This window comes from Heterodontus francisci, chromosome 34 (assembly GCF_036365525.1).
Source record: "Heterodontus francisci isolate sHetFra1 chromosome 34, sHetFra1.hap1, whole genome shotgun sequence".
Taxonomy (NCBI): domain Eukaryota; kingdom Metazoa; phylum Chordata; class Chondrichthyes; order Heterodontiformes; family Heterodontidae; genus Heterodontus; species Heterodontus francisci.
Genome location: NC_090404.1, coordinates 18,445,845 through 18,458,197, shown reverse-complemented (window position 1 = coordinate 18,458,197; position 12,353 = coordinate 18,445,845). Strand labels below are relative to the sequence as shown.

Below are 12,353 nucleotides of genomic sequence, written 5' to 3'. Positions count from 1 at the left end.
TGTTCTTTTCGAGGGTGATGATATTGGCATCACGCACGTCCTGTGGTACTGCTCCCTCACTCCAGCACAGGCAAAGCAGTAAGGAGAGTGCGGAGAGTATAGCAGGCTTGGCACTCTTGATTATTTCAGGGGTAATGCCGTCCTTCCCAGGGGCTTTTCCGCTGGCTAGAGAATCAATGGCATCACTGAGTTTCGATTTTGTTGGCTGTTCGTCCAGCTCATCCATGACAGGCAGAGACTGGGCTGCATTGAGGGCTGTCTCAGTGACAACATGTTCCCTGGAGTACAGTTATCGGTAGTGCTTCACCCAGCGGTCCATTTGCTTGTGTTGGTCAGTGATTGTGTCCCCTGATTTAGATTTGAGGGGGGCGATCTTCCTGATGGTTGGTCCAAAAGCTCTCTTAATGCATTCCTCTGATGTTTCCGGTGTCGGAGGCCAGCTGAATACGACTGCATAGGTGTTGCCAGTCGTCATTTGCACAGCGCCTGGCTGTTCTTTGTGCAGCGCATCTGGCTGCTTTAAGTGCTACGGATGTTAACCCCCTGGGGGCTTTCTTGTAGTTCAGCAGTGCAATGCACCTGGCAGCTATGACAGGTTCCAGCTCTTCAATGTGAGATTGAAACCAGTCTGCATTCTGCTTCACACGTTTGCCACAGGTGGTCATTGCTGAGTCACAGATGGCATCTCTGACGTTGGCCCACTTAGTCTCTGCATCCCCTGCAGGAATGTTTTGAAGGGCTTTTTCAAGTGAATTTAGAAACTTATGTAACGGCTGCGGATAAGAAATTCTGCTAGTGTTGATGCACGGGCGGCCCTTCTGCTTGGAGTGATGCAGCATCTTTGTTTTGAGTCTAACCTTGCTGCACACCAGGGAGTGGTCGGTGTCGCAGTCCGCACTGTGGAAGCTGCGTGCAACTTGAACGCTGTTGAAAGAGGCTCGCCTCTTTAAGAAGAGAATATATCTTGGAGGGTTGTAGGGCTGGAGGAGATTACAGAGATAGGGAGGGGTGAGGGATACAGCAATTGAAAACAAAGATAAGAATTTTAAAATTGAGGAATTACTTGACCAGAAGTCAATGTAGTTCAGCAAACACAAGGGTGATGGGTGAACAGGATTTGATGTGTGTTCGGACATTAGCAGTGGAGTTTTGGATGACCTCAAATTTCCAGAGGGTAGAAAGTGGGAGTCCAGCCAGGAGTATGTTGAAACAATCAAGTCTAAGGGTAACAAAGGCATGGATGAGGCTAACAGCAGCAGATGAATTGAGGGAGGGGCAGTGTCGGCCAATTTACAGAGATTGGGAATAGGCAGACTTGGTGACGGCACGGATATGATGTCAGAAGCTCATCTTGGGGTCAAATAGCACACCAAGGTTGTAAAACATCTGGTTTAGTGTCAAACAGTTGCCATGGAGAGGGATAGAGTCTGAAGCGAGGGAACGGATGGTGGAGCGGAGACCAAAGACAATGGATTCAATCTTCCCAATATTTAATCGGAGGAACTTTCTGCTCTTCCACCACTGGATATCGGACATGCAGTGTGACAATATAGTCGAGAGAGGTGGTGGTGAGGTAGGGCTGGGCACAACCAGCGTACATGTGAAAACACTGTTTTTCAGATGGTGCTGTTGAGTGACAGCATGTTGATGAGAAATCGGAAGGGGACAAGGATCGATCCTTAGAGGACACCACAGGTAACTGTGTCGGACTGGGAAGAGAAGCCATTGCAAGTGATATTCTGGCTATGATTAGATATTGATGGAACCAGGAGGGTGCAGTCCCACCCAGCTGGATAACAGTGGAGAGGTGTTGGAGGAGGATGGTGTGGTCAACTGTGTCAGAGGCTGCAGACAGGTCGAGAAGGATGAGGAGGGAAAGTTTACCTTTGTCACAGTTATATAGAATGGCATTTGTCACTTTGATATGAGTTGTTTCTGTACTGTGTCAGGGACAGAAACCTGACTGGAGGATTCGAACATGGAGATCTGGGCAAGATGGATTTGGGAGGCAACAAGACGTTCCAGGATTTTGGAGAGGAAAGGGAGGTTGGAGATGGGGCTTTACTTTACAAGGACATTGGGGTCCAGGGTTGGTTTTCTTGAGGAGGCGACGATGACAGCAAATATAAAGGAGAGGGGGACAGTACGTGAAGAGAGAAAACCATGAACAATATCAGCTTACATGGGAAAGTGGCCGGTCAGCGGTTTAGTGGGAATAGGGTTGAGGGAACAGGGGGTGGGTCTCATCGACAAGATGAGCTCGGAGAGGGCATGAGGGAAATAGGAGAGAAAGTAGAGAAAGATGTGGGCTCAGGGACCGGGCAGGGGGATCATTCGAGGCAGTTTGGGCCAATAGGCTAGAGGAAGGGAGGGAAGCAGCAGAGGCAGCTGATTGGATGATAATCTTATTGACAAAGATGACCAGGAGATCCTCACATGAGGAGGTGAGGATGGAGGAGACAGGGGAGAGGGAGAGCACTTCAAAAGGAATGAACATGTGTTTGAGATATGAAAAAGTCTGATTTATTTGACTTTCATCCACAATATTAAAACCTATAACTGGGCTGGAGTTTATCAGCGGAAACAGATTCCAATGAACATAGTTCAGTCCTGGATGCGATTAACAGCCGAATCCAACCATTGTCATTACTTGTGAACTCGCTGGTGTCTCAGCAGGTGGGATGACTGAGTGAATCCCTGCCCACACTGAGAGCAGGTGAACGGCTTCTCCCCAGTGTGAACTCGCTGGTGTGTCAGCAGGTTGGATGACTGAGCAAACCCCTTCCCACACTCGGAGCAGGTGAACAGCCTCTCCCCAGTGTGAGTGCGCTGGTGTACAGTGAGGTCGCCTGATCGTCTGAACCCAGTCCCACAGTGAAAACACCTGAACGGTCTCTCATCAGTGTGAACACGTTGATGGATCATCAGTTCAGTGGACTGTTTATAGCAATTCCCACAGTCCGGACATTTAAAGGGTCTCTCCTCAGTGTGAACTCGCTGGTGTGTCAGCAGGGTGGATGACTGAGTGAATCCCTTCCCGCACTCAGAGCAGGTGAATGGCCTCTCCCCAGTGTGAACTCGCTGGTGTTTCAGCAGGTTGGATGACTGAATGAATCCTTTCCCACACTCAGAGCAGGTGAATGGCCTCTCCCCGGTGTGAACTCGCTGGTGTTTCAGCAGGGTGGATGACTGAGCAAATCTCTTCCCGCACACAGAGCAGGTGAACGGCCTCTCGCCAGTGTGAACTCGCTGGTGTGTCAGTAGGGTGGATGAATCAGCAAATTTCCTACCACACTCGGAGCAGGTGAACGGCCTCTCCCCAGTGTGAACTCGCTGGTGTGTCAGCAGGTTGGATGACTGAGCAAACCCCTTCCCACACACTGAGCAGGCGAACGGCCTCTCCCCAGTGTGAACTCGCTGGTGTGTCAGCAGGTTGGATAACTGAGTGAACGCATTTCCACACTCTGAGCAGGTGAACGGCTTCTCCCCAGTGTGAGTGCACTGGTGTACAGTGAGGTGCCCTGATCGCCTGAAACCAGTTCCACAGTGAGAGCACCGAAATGGTCTCTCATCAGTGTGAATACATCGATGGGACACCAATTCTCCGGAACATTTATAGCAATTCCCACAGTCTGGACATTTAAAAGGACTCGCCCCAGTGCGAACTTGCTGGTGTATCAGCAGGTGGGATGAAGTAGTGAAAGAGTCCTGTTTCTCCCCACTGTCAACATTGATTTTTCCTTCTATGTTCAAAATCCTACGATACTCAGGTTATGATAAATTGGGCCACTTCGTTAGATCCTGATCTGATGTTTTGTTCGAGTTTCCCCACTGCAAATCCTCTCCTTCTAAAACCCTGTGAAAATGATTTAAAACAGAAAAAAGATAGTGTGAGAGACCCCACAAAAACACAAAGGCAGGTTGTGAAATGGATCCGAATGAATCTGGTCATTTATGGGGCCGACACGAGGAGAAGGTGACCATGAAAGCTCCTGGATTGACGGACAAACCCAACTGGTTCACTAATGTCCTTCAGGGAAGGGAACCTGACACCCAGTCTGGACCTACACAAGACTCTGCTCTCTATGGGACGAAAGAGAGGGAGGGGCAGGGAGAGGAGAGGGATTTTACATATCCACTTTGGCAGGAGGAATAGATGTGCAGAGCATTTCTTAAATGGTAAGAGATGAGAAAGTGTAGATCCACAAAGGGACCTGGGTGTCATAGAGCACAGAAACAGGCCCTTCGGTCCATCGTGTCTGTGCCGACCATCAAGCACCTAATTATTCTAGTCCCATTTTCCAGCACTTGGCCCGTAGCCTTGTATGCTATGGCGTTTCAAGTGCTCATCTAAATACTTCTTAAATGTTGTGAGGGTTCCTGCCTCTACCACCACTTCAAGCAGTGTATTCCAGATTCCAACCACCCTCTGGGTGAACATTATTTTCCTCAAATCCCCTCACCTTAAATCTATGCCCCCTGGTTATTGACCCCTCCGCTAAGGGAAAAAGTCTCTTCCTATCTAACCTTTCAATGCCCCTCATAATTTTGTATTCCTCAATCATGACCCCCCCTCATCCTCCTCTATTCTAAGAGAAACAACCCTAGCCTTTTCAGTCTCTCTTCATAACTGAAATGCTCGAGCCCAGGCAACATCCTGGTGAATCTCCTCTGCACCCTCTCCAGTGTAATTACATCATTCCTACAGTGTGCTGCCCAGAACTGTACACAGTACTCCAGCTGTGGCCTAACTAGCATTTTATACAGCTCCATCATAACCTCACTGCTCTTATATTCTATGCCTCGGCTAATAAAGGCAAGTATCTCATATGCCTTCCTAACCACCTTATCTACCTGTGCTACTGCCTTCAGTGATCTATGGACAAGTACACCAAGGTCCCTCTGACACTCTGTACTTCCTAGGGTCCTACCATCCATTGTATATTCCCTTGCCTTGTTGGTCCTCCTAAAATGCATCATCTCACACTTCTCAGGATTAAATTCCATTCGCCACTGCTCCGCCCATCTTACCAGCCCATCTACATCATCCTGTAATCTAAGGCTTTCCTCCTCACTATTTACGACACCACCGATTTTCGTGTCATCTGCGAACTTATTTATCATACCTCCTATATTCATGTCTAAATCATTAATGTACACTACAAACAGCTAGGGTCCCAGCACCGATCCCTGTGGTACACCACTGGTCAGAGGCTTCCAGTCGCAAAAACAACCCTCAACCATCACCCTCTGCCTCCTGCCACCAAGCCAATTTTGGATCCAATTTGCCAAATTGCCCTGGATCCCATGGGCTCTTACCTTCTTAACCAATCTCCCATGCTGGACCTTATCAAAAGCCTTACTGAAGTGCATGTAGACTACATCAACTGCTTTACCCTCATCTACACATCTAGTCACCTCCTTGAAAAATTCAATCAAGTTAGTTAGACACGATCTCCCCCTGACAAAGCCATGCTGACTATCCCTAATTAACTCCTGCCTCTCTAAATGGAGATTAATCCTTCCTTCAAAAGTTTCCCAACCACTGATGTTAGACTCACTGGCCTGTAATTACCTGGTTTATCCTTGCTACCCTTCTTGAATAATGCAGCTCACCATCACCTTCTCAAAGGCAATTAGGGATGGGCAACAAATGCTGGGATCTTGCTGTGCAAAAATTCCCTTCAGCATTTCTGACTTTGCAACAATGCCTGTGTTTTAAAAATTAATTCATTGTCTGATTTCACAGCCTCAGGAGTGCTTTCACAAAGTTTGTTATAATTCCTGAATAATGCTTGTGTTTCAGGCAATGAGATAAATTCTGAGGGTTAAATGCAATGTGCAGCGGCCATTGTAACTCATTTTACTGAGTTTCTGATTGTAGATTTCTCTCTATCTATCTATCTATCTATCTATCTATCTATCTATCTATCTATCTATCTATCTATCTCTCTATCTATCTTTCCCCTTGAATGAGCAAAACAGGAGAGAGAGAGAGAAGGGAGAGAGTGAGGGAAACAGTGGGAGGGACTGCAAAACAGAGGGGCAGGGGGATGACGAGACACAGGACCTGGGGATCCCCAGTGTGTCGTCACTACCCAGCTCCCAGTCTCGGGAGTAAATTCAAGCAAAATACTGCAGATGATGGAAATCTGAAACAGAAACAAAAAGTGTTGGAAACACTCAGCAGGTCTGGCGGCATCTGTGGAGAGAGAAGCTGAGTTAACGTTTCAGGTCTGTGACCTTTCATCAGAAGTCAAGGTCACACACCTGAAGCATTAACTTTGCTTCTCTCTCCACAGATGCTGCCAGACCTGCTGAGTGTTTCCAACAATTTTTGTTTTTGTTTCTGGAGTAAATTCCCTGTCACACCCTTCCAGAAGGTCTGATTAAAAATAAGGTGTGTTTAAAAGGTCTCCTGAAGGAATCAGCAGCTTCTTCCCACTGTAACATTCAATGTAGAAAACACCAATCCTGGGCTGAGTGGGGACAGGGGCAGTGAACAGGAGAGGGATGGGGAATCACCAGTGTGTGTGTTTTTACAATGAGACATAAACAGATGGTGAGACTCAGAGAGAAATAGAGGGAGAGAACGAGAATGAAATGACAGGTTAAACACAGAGGGAGAGGGACAGGCTCTGGGGGTCTCCAGTGTTGAGTGACTGCCCAGCTCCCAGCCTGTGTCAGAAAATACCCTCCCCACCCCACTTCTCACATCTTTCCCAAAGGTCTGATGTGCAAAGATGAATCCTGGAACAATGATAAGTAATTATCATGAGTTCCGAAGAAGGGTCACTGACCTGAAACGGTAACTCTGCTTCTCTTTCCACAGATGCTGCCAGACCTGCTGAGTGGTTCCAGCATTTCTTGTTTTTATTTCAGATTTCCAGCATCTGCAGTATTTTGCTTTTATATAAGTAATTAGCACCTGAATGGTAGTTTTAAAGAGAGTTTAGCAGCTTCTGGACAGACTGGGGCCGAGTTGTGTCACTGTCCTCCTGTAGATTAGCTGAAAGACTCAGCAAATATTCTCAACAATGACCTTGTACTGGGATAAATTCACAGATCATCAAAAAGCAGCTCCCTGGAATGTCTCTGGTCAAAGCAGCCATGGTACCTGGATTAACATGACAATGGGCAAGATCTCAGCACCTAATAGCCCCTCTCACATTATAAATCTGTTCCCTCTTTACAGTCTCTGCATTTATAGTGGGGGATGTGTAAATGATGCTGAGATTGTCCATGTTAGTGAGTGACAGAGAGAAAAGTAGCCCTGGGCATTTGATGTGTCTTCTATTTTAAAAACTCTTTGTTTTGTTTTCATCAATGTTTCATTTCTCTCTTTCCAGGAGATTTTTAGAAGCTGCAACATGTCGATGCAGAGAGAAATTGTGTGTGTTTTGACAAGAGGAATCCTTGGACAAGAGCTTCCTCCAGACGGGAATAATAATAAAGATATATGTTTCTCTGTGTCACTCATTCTTACCTACAGATGAAATTCTTGTCTTTTGGGGGGTTTGAGATATTTTTACATCAACAACCCAATTCATTGCACCACGGTTGGCTCTGCTGCACAGGGGAGGAGTAAAAAGTGTGGGAATGCAATAGTTATAGGGGATTCAATTGTAAGGGGAATAGATAGGCGTTTCTGTGGCCGCAAAAGAGACTCCAGGATGGTATGTTGCCTCCCTGGTGCTAGGGTCAACGATGTCTCAGAGGCACAGTGGTTAGCACCGCAGCCTCACAGCTCCAGGGACCCAGGTTCGATTCTCGGTACTGCCTGTGTGGAGTTTGCAAGTTCTCCCTGTGACCGCGTGGGTTTTCGCCGAGTGCTCTGGTTTCCTCCCACTGCCAAAGACTTGCAGGCGATAGGTAAATTGGCTGTTGTAAAGTTCCCCTAGTGTAGGTAGGTGGTAGGGAATATGGGATTACTGTAGGGTTAGTATAAATGGGTGGTTGTTGGTTGGCACAGACTCGGTGGGCCGAAGGGCCTGTTTCAGTGCTGTATCCCTAAAGGAAAAAGCTGTTACAGGTCATTCTGAAGGGGGAGGGTGAACAGCCAGTGGTCGTGGTACATATTGGTACAAATGACAGAGGTTTAAAAAAAAGGATGAGGTCCTAAAAGCAGAATATAGGGAGCTAGGAAGTAAGTTGAAAAGTCGGGCCTCAAAGATAGTGATCTCAGGATTATTACCAGTGCCAAGTGCTAGTCAGAGTAGAAATAGCAGGATATATCGGATGAATATGTGGCTGAAGAGATGGTGTGAGGGAGAGGGTTTTAGATTCCTGGGACATTGGGACCGGTCCTGGGGGAGGTGGGACCAGTACAAACTGGATGGGTTACACCAGGGCAGGACCGGGACTGATGTCCGAGGGGGAGTATTTGCTAGAGTGGTTGGGGAGGGTTTAAACTTAAATGGCAGGGGGATGGGAACCTTTGCGAGGAGTCAGAGGAGGAGGGATCAAAGACAAGAACAAAAGACAGTAAAGGGAATAAGAAAAGTGATAGGCAGAGAAATCAAGGGCCAGAATCAAACGGGGCCACAGTGAAAAATAGTGGGAAGGGGACAAGTAATGTTAAAAAGACAAGCCTTAAGGCTTTGTGCCTTAACACGTGGAGCATTCGCAATAAAGTGGATGAATTAATCACGCAAATAGATGTAAACGGGTATAATATAGTCGGGATTACAGAGACATGGCTGCAAGGTGACCAGGGATGGGAAATGAACATCCAGAGGTATTCAGCATTTAGGAAGGACAGACAAAAAGTAAAAGGTGGTGGAGTCGCATTGCTGGTTAAAGAGGAAATTAACACAATAGTGAGGAAGGATATGAGCTCTGACAATGTGGAATCTGTATGGGTAGAGCTGAGAAACACTAAGGGGCAAAAAACGTTAGTGGGGGTTGTATATAAACCCCCAAACTGTAGTGGTGATGTTGGGAATGGCATTAAACAGGAAATTAGAGACGCATGCGATAAAGGAACATCTGTAATTATGGGTGACTTTCATCTGCATATAGATTGGGCAAATCAAATCAGTCAAAATACCGTAGAGGAGGAATTCTTGGAGAGTATACGGGATGGTTTTCTGGACCAATATGTTGAGGAACCAACTAGAGAACAGGCCATCCTAGACTAGGTATTGTGTAGTGAGAGAGGAATAATTGACAATCTAGTAGTGTGAGACACCTTCGGGATTAGCGACCATAATATAATAGACTTCTTCATCAAGATGGAGAGTGACATTGTTGATTCTGAGACAAGGGTCCTGAATCTTCGTAAAGGAATCTACGAAGGTATGAGGCAGGAGTTGGCCATGACGGATTGGGAAACATTACTTAAAGGGATGACGGTGGATAGGCAATGGCAAACATTTAAAGAGCACATGGATGAACTGCAACAATTGTTTAGCCCTGTCTGGCGCAAAAGTAAAACGGGAAAGGTAGCCAAACCATGGCTTACAAGGGAAATTAGAGATAGCATTAGATCCAAGGAAGAGGCATATAAATTTGCCAGGAAAAACAACAGACCTGAGGATTGGGAGTAGTTTAGAATTCAGCAAAGGAGGACAAAGGGATTAAGAAGGGGAAAATAGAGTACGAGAGCAAGTTTGCGGGGAACATAAAAACTAACTGTAAAAGTTTCTATAGGTATGTGAAGAGAAAAAGATTGGTGAAGACAAATGTAGGTCTCTTACAGTCAGAAACAGGGGAATTTATTATGGGGAACAAAGAAATGGCTGACCAACTAAATGCATACTTTGGTTCTGTCTTCACAAAGGAAGTGTGGAGTTTGCAAGTTCTCCCTGTGTCTGTGTGGGTTTCCTCCGGGTGCTCCGGTTTCCTCCCACATGCCAAAGACTTGCAGGTTGATAGGTTAATTGGCCATTATAAATTGCCCTTAGTATAGGTAGGTGGCAGGGGAAATATTGGGACAGGTGGGGATGTGGTAGGAATATGGGATTAGTGTAGGATTAGTATAAATGGGTGGTTGATGGTCGGCACAGACTCGGTGGGCCGAAGGGCCTGTTTCAGTGCTGTATCTCTAAACTAAACTAAACTAAAATATCCTACCAGAAATGTTGGGGAACACAGGGCTTAGTGAGAGAGAGGAATTGAAGGAAATCAGTATTAGGAGAGAAATGGTGTTGGGGAATTTGATGGGATTGAAGGCCGATAAATCCCCAGGGTCTGATGGTATGCATCCCAGAGTGCTTAAGGAAGTGGCCCCAGAAATAGTGGATGCATTGGTGGTCATCTTCCAAGATTCTATAGACTCTGGAACAGTTCCTACAGATTGGAGGGCAGCTAATGTAACCCCACTATTTAAAAAGGGAGGTAGAGAGAAAGTAGGGAATTATAGACCAGTCAGCCTGACGTCGGTAGTGGGGAAAATTCTGGAGTCCATTATCAAAGATTTTATAGCAGAGTACTTGGAGAACAGTGGTAGAATCAGACAGAGTCAGCATGGATTTACGAAAGGGAAATCATGCTTGACAAATCTACTAGAATTCTTCGAGGATGTAACTAGTAGAGTTGATGAGGGGGAGCCAGTGGATGTGGTTTATTTGGACTTTCAGAAGGTTTTCGACAAAGTCTCACATAAGAGATTAGCGTGTAAAATTAAAGCGCATGGGATTGGGGGTAGTGTACTGTAATGGATAGAAAATTGGTTGGCGGACAGGAAACAAAGAGTAGGGATAAATGGATCTTTTTCCAAATGGCAGGCAGTGACTAGTGGGGTACTGCAGGGATCGGTGCTAGGATCCCAGCTATTCACAATATATATTAATGATATAGATGAGGGAACTAAATGTAATATCTCCAAATTTGCAGATCACACAAAACTGGGTGGGAGGGTGAGTTGTGAGGAGGATGCAGAGAGGCTTCAGGGTGATTTGCACAAGTTGAGTGAGTGGGTTAATGCATGGCAGATGCAGTATAATGTGGATAAATGTGAGGTTATCCACTTTGGTAGCAAAAACAGGAAGGCAGATTATTATCTGAATGGCTATAAACTGAGAGAGGAGAATATGCAGCGAGACCTGGGTGTTCTCGTACACCAGTCGCTGAAGGTAAGCATGCAGGTGCAACTGGCGGTTAAAAAGGCAAATGGTATGTTGGCCTTCATAGCGAGAGGGTTTGAGTACAGGAGCAGGGATGTCTTGCTGCAATTATACAGGGTCTTGGTGAGGCAACACCTGGAATATTGTGTGAAGTTTTGGTGGCCTTATCTGAGGAAGGATGTTCTTGCTATAGAGTGAGTGCTGCGAAGGTTTACCAGACTGATTCCTGGGATGGCGGGACTGACGTATGAGGAGAGATTGAGTCGGTTAGGATTATATTCGCTGGAGTTCAGAAGAGTGAGGGGGGATCTCATAGAAACCTATAAAATTCTAACAGGACTTGACAGGGTAGATGCAGGAAGGATGTTCCCGATGGTGGGGGAGTCCAGGACCAGGGGTCATTGTCTCAGGATACGGGGTAAACCTTTCAGGACTGAGATGAGGAGACACCCAGAGAGTGGTGAGCCTGTGGAATTTGCTACCACAGAAAGCAGTTGAGGCCAAAACATTGTATGTTTTCAAGAAGGAGTTAGATATAGCTCTTGGGTCTAAAGGGATCAAAGGGTATGGGGCGAAAGCGGGAACAGGCTACTGAGTTGGATGATCAGCCATGATCATAATGAATGGCAGCTGCAGGCTCGAAGGGCTGAATGGTCTACACCTGCTCCTATTTTCTATGTTTCTGCAACAAGGTGGAGGGGGAGGGGCCTCAGAACCACAAAGGTTGAGAACCGTTGCTCCAGAACACCCTCTCTATCTCTTCCTGCAACTTTATCTCTGCACCTCCCTGGCTCTCAGCCTCTCCACGTCTTTCTTCATATCTCAGGATCTTTCTTTCTATCCCTATCTGTGTATCACTATCTCTCAACACCCTTCATAGCTCTGCCTCTCTATATTTCTACAAGTTCTTTTTTTAATCAATTTTCTTTCTCTCTGTCTGTCCATCTCTTCCATTACGTCTGTTTGTGTCAATCGCTCACTATTTCTGCCTTCTGCTCTCAGTTCCTATCACTGGTTTCTATGATTCTCTCTCCCTCTCTGTTTATTTCTCTCTCACTCAGTTCTGTCCTTCTCCCTGGATCTCTGGTTTCTGTGTCTCAGTGGCTCTCACTGGGAGAGATTTGGACTCAATGCCATTGTGTTGTCCAAGTGACAATGAACCGGGATCCTGCTTCCCATCTCTCCTGAGTTTCACTTGTTTATGTAAAAACAGGGAAGAGATGTGAAACAAGTGGCCGGTTCACAACTGCCCGGTTTGTACTATTGCATCAAGTCAAAGTCTAGGCC

The 12,353-nt window shown here is 46.3% G+C and overlaps 1 protein-coding gene and 1 long non-coding RNA gene across 2 annotated transcripts in view; both read right to left on the bottom strand.

Annotated features, from left to right (window-relative positions):
* Positions 1 to 2,558: 2,558 nt before the first annotated feature.
* Positions 2,559 to 12,353, bottom strand: part of LOC137349164 (zinc finger protein 208-like) — a 92,662-nt gene continuing 82,867 nt past the window's right edge. Inside the window, exon 5 of the mRNA XM_068014585.1 lies at positions 2,559 to 3,501. Coding sequence (XP_067870686.1) covers positions 2,647 to 3,501 — 855 coding nt within the window. The 3' untranslated portion in view covers positions 2,559 to 2,646. The remainder of the gene's footprint in view (positions 3,502 to 12,353) is intronic.
* Positions 3,679 to 12,353, bottom strand: part of LOC137349178 (uncharacterized) — a 40,657-nt gene continuing 31,982 nt past the window's right edge. The window contains exon 3 of the long non-coding RNA XR_010969271.1: positions 3,679 to 3,856. This is a non-coding gene — a long non-coding RNA (uncharacterized lncRNA). The remainder of the gene's footprint in view (positions 3,857 to 12,353) is intronic.